This window comes from Chroicocephalus ridibundus, chromosome 6 (genome assembly GCF_963924245.1).
Source record: "Chroicocephalus ridibundus chromosome 6, bChrRid1.1, whole genome shotgun sequence".
NCBI lineage: Eukaryota > Metazoa > Chordata > Aves > Charadriiformes > Laridae > Chroicocephalus > Chroicocephalus ridibundus.
Window position 1 is genome coordinate 51959236 of NC_086289.1, and position 22226 is coordinate 51981461.

General features: G+C 44.2%; 1 protein-coding gene across 2 annotated transcripts; it reads left to right on the forward strand.

The window, feature by feature from the left end:
• Positions 1–1718: 1718 nt before the first annotated feature.
• On the forward strand, positions 1719–20980 carry AP1S3 (adaptor related protein complex 1 subunit sigma 3). 2 transcript variants are annotated; one of them, XM_063338066.1, is made up of 5 exons: positions 1719–1941; positions 15837–16015; positions 17249–17357; positions 18314–18451; positions 19436–20978. In XM_063338066.1, the coding sequence occupies exons 1-5, from the start codon at positions 1939–1941 to the stop codon at positions 19469–19471; spliced, it is 465 nt and encodes a 154-aa protein (XP_063194136.1). In that variant the 5' UTR covers positions 1719–1938; the 3' UTR covers positions 19472–20978. The 2 variants fall into 2 exon arrangements, with proteins under 2 accessions (XP_063194136.1, XP_063194135.1); XM_063338065.1 differs by lacking the exon at positions 1719–1941 and adding an exon at positions 2586–2786 and having other exon boundaries at positions 19436–20980.
• The last annotated feature ends 1246 nt before the right edge of the window (positions 20981–22226 follow it).

Genomic DNA, 22226 nt, shown 5'->3' on the forward strand with positions numbered 1-22226 from the left:
AGCAATTTTGGTCTACTTTATCAGGTGCTGATAGCAGTAAGCATGTGTTTGGCAGGCTCACTGAAGGCAGGATGGTGCCCCAGCAAACCAGTGAGGCCGGTGCTCTCTGGCAGCGTGTGCTGCACCATGGCTGTGCAGTAAAGGGCCAGCATCTTCATATGGTCTGTAGATAGTGCTGCTTTATGGGCCTGGGATGTGTGCTCAGGAAGCAACAGAGGACAGAGGCAAGCGAGCAGATGAAGTATCAGTGGGATGTGTGCTCGGGAAGCGACAGAGGCCAGAGGCAAGTGAGCAGATTAAGTATCAGTGGGATTCGTGGGCAGCTGGGACTCGTACGTCTTGTGTTGTGCACTCCAGAAGTGAAAGCAGAGCACTGGGCAGCATCGCAGCACAGCACACATTGTCCTGCTTGGTGGGACGGGGCTGGAACATGCAGAAACCAGGAGTGAGCAAGCAGCAGTGGAGGGCTCTGTGAACAGCGTGTCTGTATAAACCAATCAAAGCTTACGGAGGCAGAGAGGAGTAGGCATGCTTAGGGAAAAGTGGAAATTACTTCCACGCTGTTAAACGAGCGTAAGGAGCACACCCCTGCATATGCTTTCTGCTCATGCAAACAAGCATTTCCAGCTGGATTTCAGCCCAGTTGCCCTCTCAGCCGTGCACACACAATTGCTTTTGACCAAGGGATCTCTCCTCCGTTGCTGTAGCCAGAGGCTGAAGAGGGGTTCTGCTGGTGTCAGCCATTGACACCAGTGTCCCCTGGAGTCCCTGAGCTCCTTCGGCTTTTCCTTTCTTACTGATGGCGCAGATGCAGCTAGCGCTGCACACAAAAGCAGGGCATGGCTCTGCCCAGAGCAGGTGGGATCTGTATCCCGAATCCAGACACACCACCCTCGGGGATAGATGCATGCGGTGTGCTGGGGAGCCTCTCTCTTTTAGACTAAAAACATGGGACGTAAACATCCAAAGTTTTCACGTTTTATGCTCATGTGGTAGTTTGTCTCTGGATCAGACTCCTGGTAAGAGCTTGAGAAGCCTCAGGCTTGGATTTAGAGCTTCGGATTCAAGTGCTGAGTCTGTGGATGTTGCACATTCCTTTGGCACCGGCTGCTTATCAGCAAATCCCTGCCAGAGGTTACAGGGATTTGCCAGTCTACCAGCAGAGCTGCTCATGTCTTGCTCTTCCATCTGGCTCTGCCAAAAAGCACAGGTTAGCAAAGCCCAGCCATTTAAGGTATTTGAACTATCCCAGTTTCATTTTGATGGAGATGGGCCGCAGCGCAATCATGCCTGTAGCTCCACCGGAGCGTCTTTAGAGTATGAATGCTTGGCAGGGGAGCAGCTACAGCCAGAGGAGGGCATGAACTGCGTCTTTATTGAACTCGGGTTTTGCTGTGGCGAGAAAGGTGTCCTTTGAGCGGTTACCACAGGTACATGGTGACAGCAGGGGTCACCCCTGTGCAGACAGGGTCTCCGCAGCCCCCGCTCCCCGGAATCGAGCACTCTGCGGGGAGTCCCTTCCCCCTGTACCCCGCTCTGTCAACAACCTGCCCTGCTGCCCCCGTTCCGCTTCCCTTCTCGGGGGCGCCGAGGACGGGGGAGCAGCGGCAGGCAGCCGTCCGTCGACGGCCTCTCACCGCCAGGCCGCAGACGGGGGAAGCCCGACGGCCCGGCAGCCGCCTTGTGCCCACCGCGCCGGGCGGGAGGAGCGCGGGCAGCCCCCTCCCCCCTCACCGGCCCGCGGTCCTGCTCCGCGGCCCCGGCCCCGGCCGGGGAGGAGGCGCCCGGGGAGTTCCCTTTCGGGGCATTGTGGGAAGGCGCGGTGCGGCCGAGGCCTCACCTGCCGCGGGGCGGGGAGCGGAGGCAGGCAGGGCGGGAGGGAGGCGGCCGGCAGCCAGCCGGGCCGGGCCGGGCCGGCTCCCAGCCTGCCGCCACGCCATGGTAAGTGGGACGGGGCCGGGCGGGAGCGGCCGCCCCCCGCCCCGCCGTTCGCCCCCCGCGGGCCGGGCCGGGCCGGCGGCGGAGCCCCCCTCGACGGGAGCCTTCCCTGTGCTGTCGGGAGGCAGGGCGGAGCGGAGACGCCCCGTCCCCCTCAGACCCGCCGGGATGGGCCGGGGGAGACCCGCCGCGGGGCCGGGCTGGACGGCGGTGTGCCCGGGGCCGGGAGCAAACAGGAGCGGTTGCTGGAAAGGCAAAGTCCCCGCGGAGGGGCCGGGCCGGGGAAGGGCGCAGCCGGCCGAACCCCCCTGCCCTGGTCGGGGTGGGGAGGGGGCCGTCTCCAAACGGGTCGCCAGCGGCTCCTTCGGGGTCGGAAAAAAGAAACTCGGCTTAGTTTTTTGAAAAAAAAAAAAAAAAAAAAAAAAATCGTTCGGCGGGAATAGTGCGAGTTAGCTTTACATAGAGGTAAAGTGTGTTCTTTGGGAAAGCGCATGCCAGCCTGCCTGCTTAGAGATGTGCCGGCTGCTCCGAGACGCAGAAATGCTGTTTCCAAGTGGGTTTGAACAAGGTTTGCACCTGCTTTGGGGAAATGAAAGTTACGTTCTTTTCCTTTCTGTCTTCTGACCCTTGGGGTGAGCCTGGGTCAGGCTGGTAGCCTTTCCCAGCCAACCAGGAAAACAAGGCTGTTACAGAGAGAGGTTTTATAAAGTCTTCCTGTAACCTGAGGAGCCGAGGTTCAAGTCTGCTCCAGTGCCTGGAGAAGGATCGAATGTGGTTTCATGTGGATCTGTGTCTTTCGGATGGCTCTGGTGTCAAAGTGGAGCAGTGTTGGGCAGTGGATTGTCTTGGTAAGAGCTTTTCCCCACCTGTATTCCCTGGTGCTGGGTAAGTGGAGAGCTTGGATGGCCACCTTGCCTCCAGCTCGGGTGCCTCTGCCCCCCTGCCTGGTCCCAGGGGGGTTGTAGAAACTTCGCTCTGCCTTTCCATCAAGTAATGCATCTGTGATAGAGCGTATGGGTCTGGTTTTTTCCCTTGTATGTTGTCTGTTGGCAACCAGTCTGCATGTCGGACCCGGCTCCATGGCTGGGGAGAGGTGGTAGCAGTGGCTAGTTTTAGCTTGGAAGGAACCTGGGAGGCTGGATCCTGGGAGGGAGGCCCTGTGGCTCTCCAATGCTGTGCTTGGTGGTGGTTCGCTGGGATGAGAAAAGGTTGCCGTGGTTATTCTCTTTTGTTAAGCTTGATGACCAACATCCTCAGAGTAATGGCTAGATTTTCCCCAAGGAGGACTGCAGGCTCTCAAGCAGTAAGATGGTCAGTGATGCCTCTTAATTGAGAAACTATCTCGGTGCTTGATAATTCAGAGTTGGGGCAGGTTCTGCGAGCATGCCCCGAGCTGCTGTCTTGCACAGTTTGCCTATTGTGTGCATCTGTAGCATCAGTTACCAGCAGTGCAGCTGAACGGGAGTCTCGCAGCTCCTTCATCCGAGGCCAAGTTTTGTTGTTTGTCTCTATCCTCAAAGGCAGAGCTGTGTTGTTTCTTTTCAGTGGTTTAGCCAGAATGCTAAATATGTGTTAGTCTAGCGTATTTAGAAAGGTCTACCTGTCATTACCTTTGCAAATAGAATATGCACAGTGACGAATTTACGCAGTCTCCCTATGTGAAGTCCCCATAAAGCTATAACCTTTCTGGTTACACCCCGAGACAGCCCTACATGTCTACTTCCCTTGGGTAAAGCTTATGTAAACAACTGGAGTTCCTATTCTGCCCTTGAAGGTCAGTAAATATGGGAGCTGATTTCAGGGAAGCTGATCTCAGAACTCTCCCTGATGCACGCACTTCACAAATGCCGATTTTCAAAGCACTCACGATGGTCCCAGGGGAGCGCTGCTTACAGCAGTGCTGCTTATTCACAATTTGGAGACTGTCTGCGGTATTGATTGTTACAATTTTATAAGGTGAGTGTGCATTCTTACCATTAATAACTTTTCTTTTTTGCTTTTCTGAGGCCATAGTACAAACTCTTGCTGGCATTACTACACTAACTAGTGCTCTCAGCCTTACCCCATTCTCCTGTTGTTGAGCCAGTGCTGATGAAAGGGTGCTTTTGTCAGGGTACTCTTTTGCTTAAAATTCCTCTGTCTGTCATCCAGTCTCTGTGAAGGGGTTGTTGCACTGCGTAACGTGTCAAGAAATAAGGGTACTGGGTTACAAACCAAGAATAAGCCTTATTCAGGCTCGCGACTGAAGAACTTTCAACAGGTCATTTAAACTCTCCGTAGATCAGTTCCTCTGGTTTGGAATGACATAGTTGTGCTTGCCACCTTTTTTCTGTGTTTTGAGATCTGACTGGAAGGTTCTTGTGCAAAGGGTACAGTGTCTTAGCAAGAGGGTTGCTTCAATAGTTTGCTCTGATGCAGATTTCCAGGGAAGTTTCAGGAAAGAGTCTGTTTAGCGAAGCTAACTTCACATCCTGCTGAGAAAGATAGCTTTTCTGCCCGGCTGCTACTTTGTGACATGTTAAAAAAAAAAAAAAAAAAAAAAGGAAGACTTTTTACAACCGAGACTTAGTTCTGCTCCCTGACATATATAGGTGCAGCAGAGAAACATGTCCTGAAGGATTGCTGTCTCAACAAAGTTGAAGAATGGGGAGAGAGCAGAGAGGAGAAAATTATTAGTTTCCCCCAGGACATGTGTTGCTATAGCCTTTCATGCCTGGAAGTGTTGCAACACCTGGATTCTACTGCCACCTCAGTGTTATCAGTATTACTTTTGTGACAGTACATGACTCTGTTTGCGTAGCTTTGAGTGTAGAATTGTTGCCTGCATAGTAAAGGGCCTGCTTCCCTCCGACCTGTGCTGCTCATCCGTACGGTGAGAAAAATTAGTACTTGTGGGCATGCTCTGAAACCCTGGGGAAAGATCAAAAGAATCCCACCGAGCACAGGGGCTCTTAAAATGTACTTGGCCTGAACAGAAAAGGAGTTGCTAAGCACTGGTTCCACTTAGCAAGACATTTGATACCAGCCACTGGCCTAGAAGCTTGCGTGGAAATACTAGTGGAAGTAACTGCAGCTGCTGACACCTGCCTGGTGTTTGGAAATGAACTTTCAGCTATTCTGAAAATTGACCTCACCAACAGTCTCAATGCTCTTAATTGTTAAAATGGACACAGATCTGCAAAAGATATTTTTCAATGCTGCACAGAATCTACTATCTGCAGTTTGAAGAACCGCTTTTATCCACTCTGTGGTACAGCTGTGTATTTGCCTAGCAAAGAGGATGAACTTTGCCTCTAGGCATTTACCTCTGAAAGACAAGATGGGCAGCAGGTTAGAATAGATGAGGGAAGGAGAGAAAATGACAAATAAAAAATTCTTGTGCGAGGCAACTGTTCTACATGGAAAAAAAAAAAAGTCCATGTGGTATTTCTTTGCTTATTTATCTTGTAGTGAACTATTAGTGTGGCAGTAGATAATGGTAATGGAATGGCGGGTTTTTTTTTTTTTTTAGAAGATCCTAAGTAGATAGACTTTTCAGCTTGGAAAGAGATGACTGGGGGGGAATTGGTAGAAATGCATGAAATCATGAACGCTATAAAGAATGGTTGCTACAAGAAGAGTCAGGGTACATCCTGTGAAATTTTTAGGCACTAAATGTAAATAAAACAAAAGGGAATGCTTTTTTACCCAGTGTAGACGAATGTTTTTAATCCACTGCTGAGGGTGTTGTAGGTATCCTAGTAATTAGGCAGTTCATGGAGGATGGGTCCACAGGTGGGTTGTCTGGATGCAGTTTCTGGCTTTGTATCCTTAAACCTGTGATTCCTAGAGGCAGGACCACCAGAATGATTTTATGCATGCCCTGTTGTTTATGCTCCCCACTTCTGAAAGTTATCACGTCAGAGTACTGCGCCAGAGGGTGATCCATAACCTGGTATTCAGTTACTCCCTGTCATTCAGTTGGACTTTTGAATACCATTTTGTGGGATTTGCTGGGAGAAATGTTTTTTAGGGTTCTTCTCATGAAGTCTGTAATCTTTGAGTGTTGATGTGATCCTCTTCCAATTTTGGATGTCCCCTCTCAAGTACTCAGTATCATTACAGATTGTCACTGTTACACTAGAGGCTGCTCTGGACTGACTGGCTGTGCAGTAACTGCGATGCACACTTTACTGTCTGTGGGTAATAAGCTCATTTCCAGAAAGCAAAAGAAATTTTATGATAGATCATTTGCTGATTCTTTGCTTAAGTAATTTTTATTTTTTTTTTTTAATATTTTCACTCACAAATATGGAAATTGTAGGCGTGTCTCAGAGCCAGGAGTTGATAGGATGTGGAGTGCCAGGAGGGCTTTGGAGAAAGCCATGGCATCTGAGGTAGGCAAATGCAGGGAAGAGGGCTGGAGGGGTAATGGGGAGGAGGCAAGAAAATGATGCCGAGTGTGTGGACCATGTAAAATATTTGCTGCTTTTCTGTATCTTTTATTACTTCAAAATTCCATGCTTTATAAACCATCCCGTAGACCTTCTGCCATCCAAAGACATCAGTTATGTGCAAGAGCAGCAAAGGGAGAAAACGATGAAAGGACTGAGGAAGCTAATGGGTCAGGGAGGGCAGGTAGAGCTTCTCCTCCCCGAAGTACTTACAAGATTTATGCTTTGGCATGTACATCAAGCATTTGTGTCAGCCAGTTGTAGTCTTTCCAGTGATGCCTAAATTAAAACCATACTGCTCCTGTAAAAAGAATTCTTTCTGTATCACATATGCATAGCTACTAATTACCATCCCTGCCCATTCATTTCGCTGCTGTCCTGTTCCTACAGGCTGTCATCTGCATTTACTTGGCTGCATTGCATGTATGCTTTCTCCAGTGGCCACTAGGCCTTTGCATTTTTGCAGATGTTGCAGTTTAGAGAGGTGCAAAGTGCAGTCCTGCACAAATGGTACTTTGTGAGCAGGAATCATAGAATCACAGAATGGTTTGGGTTGGAAGGGACCTTAAAGATCATCTAGTTCCACCCCTCTGCCATGGGCAGGGACACCTCCCACTAGACCAGGCTGCTCAAAGCCCCATCCAGCCTGGCCTTGAATACTTCCAGGGATGGAGCATCCACAGCTTCTCTGGGCAACCTGTTCCAGTGTCTCACCACCCTCACAGTAAAGAATTTCTTCCTGATATCCAATCTAAATCTACCTTCCTTCAGTTTGAGGCTGTTACCCCATGTCCTATCATTACACTCCCTGATAAAGAGTCCCTCCCCATCCTTTCTGTAGGTCCTTTAGGTACTGGAAGGCTGCTATAAGGTCTCCCCGGAGCCTCCTCTTCTCCAGGCTGAATACAGCATGCAGAGTCACTGGGGCAGGATGGGAAAAGAAAATTTACATTTGTGTTTGAAGGCAAGCTTGACGTGCCTTTCTGGCCAGACATGTCTTTCTGGCCTAGTATGTCCTGGTTTTATGTTTCTCAATATCACAGACGTAACCCCAGGTACTCTATGCACCAGTCTTTATTTTCTTCTCTGACTTGCTGAACTTGTGTAGGATGTCCATCTGCTATCCTCCTTTCAGACCTGAGAAGAGAGGGCATTAAAATCCCTCTTCTCCAGCCTGTAAATGCCTGTTGTTGCCTTGCTGTGTGCCGTTGGATCTTGAAGGCAGTTTTGCTCAGACACTTGCAGTTCTCAGTGGCTCGTTAACCAGCGCAGGAACTCCTGTATGGTCATCACCCTCTGCTTAGTCCCTTGAGGGGAGCGATAGACACAAACCGCAGGGGAAGGAGAAACAGAATCAATTTTGTTTGAAGAAAATGGGGAAATTTACCATGTTGTGCCTTTGTCTTTTGCAAGGCTGCAGGCTGGGAGGAGAACACGTAAGTGTTGGGTGAGTGTCTGCCTGTCTGCTCTGAGCTCTAGAAGAGCCGGGGGAATGGCTGCATAAAACTCACAGCTCAACAGACACTGGGCTCAGGAGATGGGGATGGGGAAGGGGCAGTACCTCAGACATTCCCTTTCCTCCAAGTCTCATGACAAGACCTGGATGAATATCAGAATTAATTTTTGGTCCATTTTTTCATTCTGGAGGCTAAATTTCAGGCCAACATAAAGCATTTTGTGACATCCTGGGCTTTGGCCCTTCCTTCCATAAACAATGGTTGCTTCTTTTATGTTTAGGTTATTAAATCCATGTTGGTTTTTTTACCTTAATGAAAAAATGCCATTTTGAAAGGGAAAATTGATAATTTCTTTATTGAAAACGCCTAAATGAAATGCTTCAGTGTTTCCAAAAAATCACTCCCGTGCTCTTTTGGAGTCATTCACAAATGTGACTCTGACTCACACGTATCTTCGGTCCTTCCAGAGCTCGGGTTTTCCCTCAGCATCTTTGCTGGGAGCTGGTGGAACGGGCGTGAGGCCGCTGCAGACCTGCAGTGTTCCTGCTCCACTAGGCACGGGCATCCCCGGGCTGCAGCACTGTCTGTCCCTGGCTGAGGAGTCGGGGAAACTCTGTCACCTTCTGGTGTGCCCGCCAAAGCTTTTTAACTTTGCTTCTTGAAAGGTCGGAGGCAAGGGAAGGGCACCGTAGTGCCTTCACGTAGCAGGGATTTGCAGATGCCTGATAAGACAAACTGGAAATGAGATTCGAAGAGGCTCTACCTTTTCCCAGAGTCCATTGGGCTAGATTTTAGCTCTGTTTCTTCACCAGGTGTTCAAGGAACAGACTGGGAAAATGGCATTTTGTGACTGTAAAGTACACTGGGGCTATAGTGAATTAGGGGTAGCTCTCAGCAGCTTGTTCAGCTTCTCCCCTGGTCTCCTCCTCCTTGTGATAACCTAATGAGGATTTCCACAGCCTCCCAAAAAATGTATAAACATGTATACTTGTTTATATAACTCTGAGACCCCAGCCCAGGAGGCAGAAGGGATGTGAGTACCTAGTTAATAATTGTTCTGAATATCTTCAAATGGTGCTGCTTTTTGTGGGGTTGGCCAGCGGCATCCCTGTGGCTGTGTGGCCCGGAGTGGAGACCGAAGGTGTGAGTGCCATCTCCCCGGTTCACACGGCTGTAGTGCGGTCACCGGCCTGCTCTCACATTGCAGCAGTCGGGGCAGGTTTTGGGCAAATAGCCTGCCTGGATTTCTTCTTGCTTATTGCCTAGAAACTGCAGTTAATTCCACTTGCAGGAATGAAAAACCACTGATTTAAGAAAACAGAGTAATTATCTTTTACAAAAGATGGATGTCATTGCCTGCGTCTACGTCTTAGGATCTATTTTGGACAGATTTGCCATCTTCGCTGTTGGCGGGATGCCCGTCAGCCTGCGAGGAGGAGGCACAAGCATGCCTGTATTGTGGGGAGGATGTTGTTGAAGGAATGCTACCGGCTTATGAGAAATGAGCCAAGGTTGGGAGGACTGGGCATGTTAGGGGCAGCAATAAGCAAGAGCAGAGCTGAGGGGAGCTTGTGGGGCACTTAGGGCTTCATTGAGCTTGGTTTTCTGATCCTTAGGTAGGGATCAGAAGTGAGGAGCTTCAAGATGTTTTTGGTTCGGAGCTTGAGCTCAGCTGTACTGTTTTGATTATAGTTTATTTAACTCAAGTGAGGCTATCGAGAAGGCTGTTGACTGGATCAATACTATATGGTGTAAATATCCTTTAAATGCTAGTATGTTGGTCAATTTAAAATCTTCAGTAATAAGATAAGGGTGACTTCGGCATCATGCAAAGCGTAAAATCAATGTGTAACTATAGTCACGTGTGCCTGTAATGATCTGGCACAGCTTTTATTGCGTGGACTTTGGATGTATTGTTTAGGGGAAATTGTTCAGAAATGTTCCTAATGGAGATTAAGCAAGAAAGAATTCTGTGCCAGTTAGGCAGCAATACACTACTCTGGTACTTTTGTGTTGCTGTTTTTTTGCTTTCTTTTTTTCTTATTTGCTTGCATCATACAGACTAAATAGGTGGTTTAAATTTTAAAGCTGAAATTCTACAGTATTTAACAAACTTATCTGTCAGCTTCTGCGCTGCTGTGAGTAACAGTTTTAGTAACAGAGTAAACAAGTAAGGAAATCAAGATTTTTAATACAGTAGCCTGTTTTGGATTTTACATAATTGTTTTAAAAGTCCCTAAAACTCCAATGTGTATATATTAAAGGTCAGTAGCCAGGTGGAGACTCCATGCCACAGCAGAATACCAAAATACCTATGCTTCAGACTGTTATTATTCTGTCTCTTCCTGATGTGGCTAGGTTGTTAATACATTAGGTCAATACTTGTCCATTTATTATGTCTTTCTCATTTCACCCTAAATGTCTAGCATTCCAAACCGTATGTCTGTTCACACTATAGCTATTCATTTTGGTGGGAAAAATTCAGTATTTACGTCCCTCCCTCCAAAAAAAGGCACTAAACAAAGCAAAAACTAAAAGAGAAATATTTTAGTCTTCAAATGTTTTGGAGAAAAAAAAATCAGCTAATGGCTGGAGTAATTTGGATGTTCATACTTTTTAAAAGAAACAACTTAATGAAAGTAGATTTTGTTCATTTTCAGATGTGATGTAAAATTCTGGACAGCTGTCTGTGTTGGGAAATACATTCTTTCATATCAGAGGAAAGAATGAAAAATAGTAAAAGATAAGCAGAATATGGACTCAACTAGACTAAAACAGTGCCAGAAGATCAAAGAGACTTCAAGGGAGCCAGAATAAGTTAAAAGAGAATGTTATGATGAAAAGTGGCTTCCTCTCCACCAGGTACAGCCAGTCAGCCTGGTTTTCCCCAGGCTTCTGTCCGCAGCTGAAGGTGTGGCTTTTTTCATCCCACTTCCCTTTTTATGTGGTCCGTGAGTTTTTCTTCATTAGCGTCTCATATTTTGCCTGTTACCCTACTGGCAGCAGCAGGCTTAAGTGGAAAGTTCCAAGTTCTGCCAAGCTGTCTGTTTTAGGATAGTAATTCCTAATTTGCAAATTTTATCTAACTTGTGAATTTCAGGAATCTTTCTGTTTTATAAAGGTTTGATTTGGGAGGGCTCTTAACCGAATTCGGAAAGGTTACAGCTGAAGCAGAATCTAAACCCAGTGCTGCTGGAGCGGCAGAGCTGCCTAGCCGAGCAAATCCTTGCCCAAACCAAGCACCCAGGAAAGAGGAGGGTGCTTGCTTTTCCCAGTCTTCCAGCCGCCGTCTCCTCTTCTGCCTTCCGTCCCCTTAGGCTTCTTGGAGTCCTCCTCCCTGTCCTCCTTTCCCACCAAGGGGCCTGGAGCAGCCACATGCCACAGAACAGGTTTGAAAGCAGTCGGCAGGTTGAGTTACAGGAGGAAGAGAAGCATTTCTAGCACATGTTATTCTCATGGAGGGCTGAATTAGAGCCTCGCTGCATTGACCCTGGAGTTCACCTCGCAGGAAGAAATGTGGCATCTTTTATGTGTGTATGTCATTGGATGGTAAACTGGAGAAATGACCCTGGCAGTCAGGAAAGCCACTTTGTCTTCCCCTGTAGTTGTCTTTATTGGATATCCCTACAGGTGGTTTGTTCTGTATGTCGTAGAATATAGTCTGCAGTCCTTTAGACAGTTGTACTAAACGTTGCAGCACAGGTTAAGTTAAGTTTTAAAACCTCTGTAAAAGTTACATGTGATCCAAGTTTGAAATGAGTGAGCCAACCGTAAAGTGTTTGATCGGTCTGGAGTGTGAAATGCCAAATACAGGGGAAGGCTGCGCCGAAGGGGACCTCCAGTCTCGGCCGGGAGCAGTCCAGGAGACGAGCTTAGTGAGCTGCTTATCAGATCGTGACAGACCATTATCAAAAGGAGGGAAAGGTCTCCCAAGGAAGGTGAAGAAAAATCACAATGTGTGTTAGTTTTACATATTTTATTTACATCTGCTGTTTGTAAACATGTAGACCTTCTGTATTTTGCATTTTTGATGTCTGTTCTATTTGTTGTTGAATTATTTTATGTCAAAGCCTACCATTTGATTTTTTTTTTTTTGTAGCCCTGAAGCTCGGGTTGGTGTTTGTTATCCTGGTACACTTCTGTAGATCTCTATAAAACAGAAGGCCCTGTAACTTTCCAGCCCGCTATATAACTTACAGCTGCAATTGATTCAGAGATGCATAAGAAGGGGCTAGAGTTCAGGTTTAGAAATCTAGTTTGAATGCTTGATTTAAAAAAATCCTATTTTTCCAACTAGAAAATAATGGCCTACAAGTATAACGTGGAGTCATTTAGGCTACTTACTGATGTTTATGGAGATCATTTTGCACCGTGGTGTAGGTGGTTGGGTCTGATTCAGTAAAACAAGCTAATAAAATTACACTCAGCTCCCAGACCAAAACGTGTCTCCTGCAGACTCCGCATGTGAAGGCAGCTGATTCTCTCATGGGAACTGCACTCCTCATCCTGACCCACTCAGGCTTGGACCCAAACATTCCCTCTGGCGTCGCCCCTGGGTCTGGCGATTGTTAGTCACAGCCAGCACACCCCAGAAGGGTAGGAAAGGAAACCAAGCACCCCTGGTTCAAAGGTATTTTGCTTGAAGCGAGTCATTTGCCTTTGTTTTCCTCTGGAATTTTTGAAGATGAGTAAAACATTGCAGGGTAATCTACCTCGATTGGTAGTTTGGCTGCTGGAAACCCACTAAAAATTCCTTAATCAACATCCATCTTGTCATTAGCACTATAGGAAAGCAAATATGTTTTCACAGTCAAGGAGCAAAGAGCAGATGAGCGCTTAGATTTGTGTTTGTGCAGTACTTCAACATTTCCAGGTTTACCGATGCATCAAAATCTTTCCAGTGAGCCGTAATGAGCAGAGCTATGAGAGTGAGGAATGTGTTGTATCATGTCAGTTTGGTTGGGCAGAGCAAAGCTGAACTGAACGAAACCACCTCTACAGCAATTGGATGGTTACGCTTACAGGAATTAAGCCATTTAACCTCTTGAGAATGAAATATTATTTACCCCGTAGAGAGTTCCCCAGATAGAATGGGCTTTAGAAATTAGAAAAAGGAAGGAGAATCAAAAGAGAAAAAAACTAAAAACCACCACACGATATTTTCTCTTTTAAGTATCTGCAGCTTTCCAATATGTTGTTTTGTTCCAGGAGCTCTCAGCTGGCCAGTAATATGTACCTAGGCTTGAGGGTATGCTATTTTGCTGCAGAGTGTAAAATTAGAAATGGACTACAGCAGAGGCTCTTATCTATTTTCTAGCTGTATATATTTCTATAATAGTAAAATTGCCTTATGAGGTATGCAGTTATATTCTGCATTTGAAATAGCGTCGGATAGGAGACGCAAAAGAGAGGATTTTTGAAGCTTGTGTATGAATCTTGATACATTTAAGAGCATTAGTGTGTATTTTCTGATTGCAAAGAATGTTCCCTTTACTCATGAAAGTGGTGGTGAAACATCAGCTGCCGTCTGTATAAGAAACAGTGGAGTTTCAAAGCAATTTTAAATGGAGAGCAGCTCACTTTCCTATGGGTGAAGCATAACGTACTGAAGTAAACTAAGCAGCAGAAAATAGTAATAATATTCACAGTAATTCCCTGGCTCATCGGTAGTTAACCTTTTAGAGGCGTAAGGTTGCTGTCCTGGAGATACATGTATTACTTGCAGGCACTTAGATTTAAGGTCCTTTGGGTCCAACAGCTGAACTTAAACCAGAACACCCTTTCATTGTCTGCCCCTGCTGAAGCGCTGCAGGCAAACATATTTCTTCCTGAGGATGTCTTGGGCAGCATGATCTTGTTACGCTGCACGTGCTGTCGGCTTTTGCTAGGGATTCATTGACTAGTTCCCTGCATTTTCAATCAAATCTGATCATCCTTTCCCATCTGATTCAACATATTCTTAGAAATTTGTTTGTGAAGTAGCTGCTACCTGTGCCTGATTGCTTCTAAATGGACGCCTGCTGACCGGCTGCGCTTATCTGCAGAACATACGCTCTGCTTTTTGGAACACGCTCATCTTTGCAAAGTCTTTGGAATTAACGTGCGGCGCAGCAGGCAAAATAGTCTTTCATTCCTCCAGCTCCTCTCAGTGGACAAGCATATGGACAGTAAGTATTGTCCCTTCATCTGCTGGGAAGGGGTAGCCCTGACAGCTGGAGTATTACCATGTCAAAACCCAGCTGGTAATATGGACTGAGAAAGGCAAGAACATGGTGCTTTGATCTTCACTGTAATCAGGCCATGTGTACTGCCAGCAGCATAATTGTTTTTATTTAGCAAGCTCATCTGGAGAGTATTACAGGACTCAACGCAAGGCAGCTACAAAATCCTTGTAATTTTATCAAGCACATTAGACTAATGATGGTAAGAGCCATGTTTCCAGCAGTAGATCCTGCCACAGGCACATATGAATAAAACAGTCCATCTTTCTCTAAAATGATCCCACATTTGAAATCTTTCTCAATATAGTCAGAACTCTTATCTCTGGATTACTCAACAACTATGTGGTTTAATAGCTCAAGAATGGTTCTGAATTATGAATGAATGCTTTGTTTAAAATTCAGTAGCGTTTTTTTTGTTTGGTTTTGAGGGTTGTTTTTAATGTCTTTTGGGTAGAAACTTCTCTGGTGCACTTCTCTGCTTGGACTTCACCGGAGCATAGAATGTCTTTACAGAAATCAGCGTTGTAATCTTGATCGTAATTGTGAACATTAACTTTAGTCCTCACTGGGGAGGTGGAGTGAGGGTGAAGTATAGGTACAGCAATAAACTGCAATAGAAAACAAGAGGGAGACGCCCTTCCTGCAAGTCCCTGGCCTTCAAGCACTGGTACTGGTTAGAAAAGCGATGGGGATGCCTGTCAAGAACGTTGTTTGCAGTGTCTTAAGCCATTGGAAGCGTCTCTGTCCCTCCTAGGTTCTTTTTTTTTTTCCCATTTAGCAGAGGACATCCCATTGAGATGGATGTCATCCCCAAATAGATTTCCTGCATTCTTAAAGCCATTTCCGTGCTGTGGGTAGATGCCTTACTGTACTGCTTAAAGAGTTAGTATGGTCAGTTATTTTAATCTGCTAGTAAAAGTATTTGTATAAATGTGAATTGATACTTTTCTCCCAAAGGCCCACTGGCATTTAAAAGCTAGCACTTCTGTATTTCAATAGTACTGCTAATGCTAAGCATGAAAAAATCATGGGTCAAACCATGTAAAATTTTGACTAGCTTTAAAATTGAAATTTTAGAACGGTGTATGTATCATGCTTTATTTAATGTAAATCCTCGGTCACTGAGGTCTGTCCTTCGTCATCACAGTCATCTGTGTTTCATAACCTGGTGATTTCTTTAGTAAAATAGTCAAGCTCCCTTTCCCAAGTAGTTGGTTTCTTCTGTTCCTTATAGCCTCTTCTCGGAACACGCTGCTTTGTTTGTGACCTGAAACGGTGCAATACCAGAACCGTTGGTGATTATGATTTCTATCTAAGTATTCATACTTCTATTCTTGTGCCACACTGCATCCTTGGTCTCCCTAGCCCTGTTCTATATAAGTCTTTACTTCACTAAGGTGTCTGATCTTGCTGGAGGAGGGGCTGGGGCCCTCTCCTCACCACCGCGAGTGGTGAAGCTCCTCCTGTTCCCCAGGGAAGTGGGATAACAGGAAGCAAAGCTGCTGTTTGCCCAAGTTAGGGGATGGCGGGTGGGAGAGGATGCAAAGGGGATGCCCAGGGGAGAGGTCCCACAGGGAGGGGAGAGCTGCTGGGGGAAGAAACAGGAGAGGGGGAGTATCTCTGCTGCCATGCTCAGCCTCCCCAGACCTCACGGATGCCACCTCTGAACATCCCACCAGGGCTGGAGATGCCTTCACCAAGATCTCACAAGTGTTTGGCGTCAGGCACAGGAACGCTTTTCTCTGGCCGTGGCCCCGGCGTTAACCATGTCGCTTTGTTTACTTTAGATACACTTCATACTGCTCTTCAGTCGGCAGGGGAAATTAAGGCTTCAGAAATGGTACACGACGCTACCTGATAAAGAGAAGAAAAAGATCATTCGAGAAATTGTTCAGATTATTTTGTCTCGCAATCAAAAAACAAGTAGTTTTGTTGACTGGAAAGACCTCAAGCTTGTTTACAAAAGGTGTGAGTAACTTTATGAGAACATGTAATTACTATTCATATAAATAACACATGCTAGAAGAGGAAAAATAAAGGCTCACTAAGAAAAACACCAAACAAACCCTACGTGCTAGACTAAGCTGGTAGGAGCCTGCCATCAGCAATCTAACAGTGTCTAACGGCACAGTGTCCCTGCACAAACCATCAGGGTAAATTGTGGGGTGAAAAATACTTGTACAATCTGTCAAATGAGAAAAATGGGAGTAACCTAATAAGTATTAGTGGTTGAAATTCTGTTAGAAGGCTTTAGGCTTCACTGCTCCTTCTAATTCCCCAGGGTGGCCTGCTGAAACGTGTGCTGGGCTTTATCAGGCTCTTCAGGAGGCTGCAGGAACTGTTCTGAGGCTCCTTCAACATTTTGTCCAATTTTGTCTTTGAAATATTTTTTGCTCTGGAAAGTGTTAATTCCCACTTCCTTTTCCGAACAAATCACTGGTCCCCAGTTACGTGATGCTTAGCATTAACTGCCTTTTAGTTTTTGTAAAGTTGTAGCAAACAAAAAGTAGCCTTTAAGGTATAGCGCACTGTATTAAGCGGCATCTCCCATTTAGCAAAAATGGAGTCCCTTGCTGTGAAGTGACGGATGTAAACATCCGACCAGATGCTGTGACAAGTTGGGGCCCTGCCCACAGCACCAGAGACTTGAGGTAGATTGTTAACTCCCATCTTGGGTTGATTTAAACATAAAGTTTTGCTGCAAGTTATGAAGATTGTTTGGCCCAAGCAGTTTCATGCTTTCTGGCCCTATGTAAAACACTGTCAGTCCTCTGAGAGCCAGCAGGCTTGCTGAGATGTAACTCCTTCCACCTTTATTTTTGCCTTTATTTTTATTTTTTGATAAAGAGCAGTAACTGATTCTACAGTTTAACTAACCCCACTTACTGTCGTGCTATTGCAGCAGGTGAGGAAGACTTTTAAAGTACTATTGATTTACTGTTTGTTTTATTTAGACCAGCGATGCGGGTATCCCACTTTGCCAAGGGTGCGGTTTGTTTTTCTAACTAAATTAATAATTTGTTGAAATTATGTGATTGATTTTTTTTTAAGTGTTCTCTGGGACACTATGAGAATGAAAGAAAATTATTATTTTAGAGACAAGATAGATATTAACTGTGATTTGCATAACTTTTAAGAGACAAGCAGAGCACTGAGGATCCAGCTGTTCACTCTCGCGTTTTTGCCTTTGTTTTTGTAGGTATGCTAGTTTGTATTTCTGTTGTGCAATAGAAGACCAGGATAACGAGCTCCTGACACTAGAGGTCGTTCATCGATACGTAGAGCTTCTGGACAGATACTTTGGAAACGTAGGTTTTACTTTCTCCCATGAACTGCACTCCTGGCTGTCTGATAAACAAAGTTACCTGTAGCTGTTTTGCTTCATGTTTCCGTCTGCCCTACTTGCCCCATAGATTCTCTCCATCCAGAGTGAAATTCATTATTAAAATATTTTAAAAAATAGTGCTGAGACTATCATAAGATATTTTTCCATCCATTTTTCCTCCCAGAATTAATCTTGATGTTTTGTGTATCTTTGTCAGAACAGATTTCAAGGGGAAAGCTTGAGGAAAATTACTTAAACCCACCCCCCCCGGTGACATTTCTTTAATTCTCCCTCCGGACATCTTCAGATATAGTGATTTTGTTTGTTTCATAATAATGACATATAAAGAGGAAGAAGATAAAGTGTTGGGTTCTTAAGAAAATACCTGAAGAAGGTCCAAATAAGTCTTTCAGTAAGTCTTTAAAGACTACAAGAGACCCACCTTTTCTATGACTATTTTTTAAATTGTCCCCACTACTTTAATTCATCTCTTATTTAAATCACTGTGCCATGACTCACATTTGTACCACCTCAAAACAAAAAAGCAGTTGGTGACTGCAAGGTCACTAGGACAGGGGATTTGTCTGGCTCTGTGAAACTGCGTGAACACATGTAACCCATATTACAAGTGCTACATAAGACCTCTTATAAGGTTAGTAGGCTAGGAAGTCAGCTTTGGTCTCTGAAAACTAGTATGGAAGTACTGTATCATATAAAATACAGTAAGTAGAATATCTTTGCTATAAGTCTAGGCTATATACATGGAGAGAATATGTGCAGAAGCTGCAATATTACTAATTTGTAGTATCTTTCTTCCCCCTGCTACCTGCCACAAGAGTGCATATGTTGAATACATTTGATCATCTTAACTTCTGGCACAGTAGTGCTTATAATGCTGTAGAAGTCATTTAAATGTTGCGTGTCCTTTTGTTCTGGCAGGTGTGTGAGCTGGATATCATCTTTAATTTTGAAAAAGCTTATTTTATTCTTGATGAGTTTATAATTGGTGGAGAAGTACAAGAAACTTCAAAGAGGTCTGCAGTGAAAGCCATGGAAGACTCTGACATGTTGCAGGAGGTAAGGCAGAGGAAGACAAAAGGCAAACACCACATCTTCCTACATCTTCCTTGTTTGACACAAGCTTAAAATACAGCTAAGCACTTCCGGTACTTAATTATCCAAATGTGTCTTAACTTCAGTTTTGATAGGTACAACAATGCGGTTACATAGGCTTTCAATTCAACCCTCTTGCATCTTGTGGAATCATCTGGAGGCTCTTTATATACTGCTGTTCTTCTCTTGCAGTTTAACTGCTAGAGTTTCTCAGATATTATATTCATAAAAAGTATAAGACAAGTCTAAGATATTTATATAATATAAGAACGTAATTTAAGGTTATATTTTATGTATACAAATATAAATAGAGAAAAATCTGTTCTGTTTCACTAATACATTGGAACAGATGACCGACTATTAACAGTTAAGATTGGCAAGAGTGTGTGCTGGCAAACTCCACTTCCATTCATAAACACAGGGCACAGATGTGAAACCTACGTTTTCCTGCAGGGCGCAGATACGTAACCTTTATTCAGAACGCTGCAGGAATTCTCTTCTGTAACTTGTACTGTTGAGCCAGGAGTGGCAAAAACAGTTGAATGTGATGGATTTATTTAATTTTTTCCTAGCTGGTGAAAGATCCGTCCTAACACCGAAGGAAACAGCACGCTGGTAGGACTAGCTATGGGCACGCTATGCAAGTCAGACAGGTTTTCACAGTGGTCTGGCATTTGTGCATGAAACTAGGCCAGTTATGGACAAAGCTAGATGTGATGAGTTTAGCCACAACCGTGGTATGTCATGATTTGAAGATCAGATTCTAAAAGGCCATTACAGGTTTTTAAAGCAGAATTATTTCTACATTTTAATTAATCTGATCTAATTCCACGCAAAACTACAACTGTCTTCAAAGAGGAGAAGAGGGTTTGTTTGAATATTACTGTACCACTCCATAATGCATCAATTGTTTCTTTTTCTTTTTTTTTTTTTTTTTTTCTCCTCCAGACAGTAGAAGAGTACATGAACAAGCCTGCATTTTAACATTAAAACTACCTGGAGAGGACCTGCTCTATGCACCTGTAAAATGCACTTCCTGAAATTGCTTCCCAATGTGCCAGATCCTCAGAGAAATACCAAAAACCAATGACTAAAGGGGTTTGTTTGTATAATGGTGAAGATGAAGGTCAGCTAATGTAGCACAGGGTTTAACAATTCTGTATTTGCATTACTCTGCAAATGAGTTTCTCAGAATTGTTATTACCCTTGATCTAGTTTCTCTTTTCATTGCTGGACTAAACACTTGTTTTGTATCATGTCTTTTAGCTATGGGTTTTGCCATCATTAAATGTTACTCTGACAGTACTTTGAAGAGGTATTTTTACTAGTTTTGGTCCACTGCTGACCGTATGACTCTACTTTTGTACAAATGTCCATTATTTTGAATGTAATGATTATTCTGCTCTAATAATAATTTTTTTTCTAAAAGCCAAATTGTTGTGGGCCCTGTTTTCACAAGCTTCTTCTGAAAAGATTAATCCGTCTAGTTTAAGAAGTATGTGTCCCTTTCTTTCACTATTTTCTGTCTATTTTCGGCTCTAGTCTGCTAATAAGACTGCTCCAACTGCTATTAGAGCACGCTCCACACCTCCCTTTAATCTGGAAGACTGTGCTGACTCGAGGTAGGCTTCTCCCAGGTTTAATGAATCCTTGTCGCTGCTGCATGCGGATGGCCTGTTTCTGCCTTTCTCCTCATTTTCCTATCCCCTTCCTAGATCCCCTGGACCTGGACAAAGGCTCCAGCCCTTGGAAGTGTGCAGCTTGACAGCAAGAGATATCTTGAAGAGAAGAAATTAGTCTTTGGGATTTTAGGGTGAAGGTCATCTCATCCATCTTTTGACTCTTTATACACCGATAACCATCTTTCCCAGCAGAGTTTTCCTGTCTGCAATTCACACACCTATGGGGATGATCAGCTTTCTAGTAGTTGAGCATGACCCATTTTTGTGAAGGCTGGACAATTTAATCAACCTTTTATAACTTTGCAACCTGCACAAAGGGAAAAGGGGTAAGGTAGTAGAGACGAGAAGAATCAGCTGGGCTAGGCATCTTGCTGTGTGTTATAAAACGCTGTAGCTGTGTGTTAACTCGCCTGTCTTTCTGCAATTTGGACTCTATGAACTGTTTGAACTGGCTTCCTTAGAGAGATTATTTCCTCCCTTAACAGAATTCAAAGCTTAGAGAAATTCTGTTCATCTTAGCCCATAACTCGTAGCTACATGTTTTGTCTCTGTCAAATCATGAAATCATCCCATACAAAAACTTACTTACTGCAGGGGGTTGGACTAGATGACCTTTAAAGCTCCCTTCCAACCCAACACATTCTGTGACTCTATGACAAAAATTAGGTAAGTTATCAGACAAATATGCCAGAACGATCCAAGCATTGATTCACATTTCCCTTATTTTCTTTTATTTCTGGGATGTACAGTCAGTATTTTCCTTCAGGGATTTTTCTAATCTTTAAATGTCCTGCATACTTATTGTATTATTTTTATCACTTCTTCCTTCCCAGTCTGTTTGTATCTTCCTGGGGAGGGGTTTGGGTTTGGTTTGGGTTTTTTTGGGGGAGGGTGGGAGCACTTTGACAGAACATGACAACTTTGCTAATTGTCAACCCACTTTTCTGCCTGTGTTATTTAGTCTGTTAGTAAAACTGTGACAAGCTGGTTCGTAGCGTCATGCTGCTCTTTTTATAATTACCTTATCCATCTGTTTGCTCTGTATTGATGTCAAAGGCATACTTTCAGCATTGAAAAAACAGTAAAATTGCCTGAAGGGCTTTTAATAGCTCTGAAGACATGCAATTTAATAGTAAATTAATGAAATTGTATGAGTTGTATATTATTTTCTCATGGTTTGAAATGAAGTTTTTTAAAGTAGAGTGTTTAATTGATTAAGAAGCCACTTCAGAATGTGCAAAGAGTCTCTTTCCGCTCTTTACTTTTATAAGTGACTTCTGTTCAGTGAAATCATTAGCTTTTACTCTTTTGCTTTTACTCTTTTTTGGAGCCATGCTGTGAGTCTCTGACTCTTATTAAAACGGTCATGTTGCTTGAATTCTGGAGGGTATCAAAACAGGAGTTCCAAAAAGAAGATTTCTTGGTATGAATAAGGACATCATAAGCCTGTCTTTTCAATCATTCTAAGAAGAGCTGTAGGACGTCTTTCTCTCTTTTCAAATGAAGAAGAATTCCTTCTGGAAAAAAATAATACATTAGCTAAGGGTACTTATGCCAGCCATATCAATATAGCATCTGAAATAAATAGCATTGCCAAGCTGATGTATCCAGTGTCAGCTTCAGAAGCGTGAAGGAATTAGTGTGGTTTCCTTGCCCTAGTGCAAAAGGTCATTGGAAGGTGGTGTGCCTGTTGTACCAGCTGCCTTTGTGCTACAAAGTTGGATGGAAAGTATGCGTTAAGCACCCTAAAGAACTGCTGACTTATATTTGTGCTTTAAGAAACATCTACAGATTCCTGTTGCCTTTGCCTGGAGATGGGCTACCCAAAGTAGGCAAGTGAGCCTTACCTAATGTGACTTTTGCAAGTGTCAGCCTCTATGTATAGCATACTTAGGTTTCAAATCAATTTGTTCTTAAAACTTGTATTTATACTATTTATAACCTTCAGTAAGAAAGGAGTCACTCACCTCAGTGGTGTTACAATAGCATTCAGCTCAACACAACTCTTTCTCCAAAGGGAAAAAGCCCAAATGACACCCAGTTGTTGTCAGGTTACC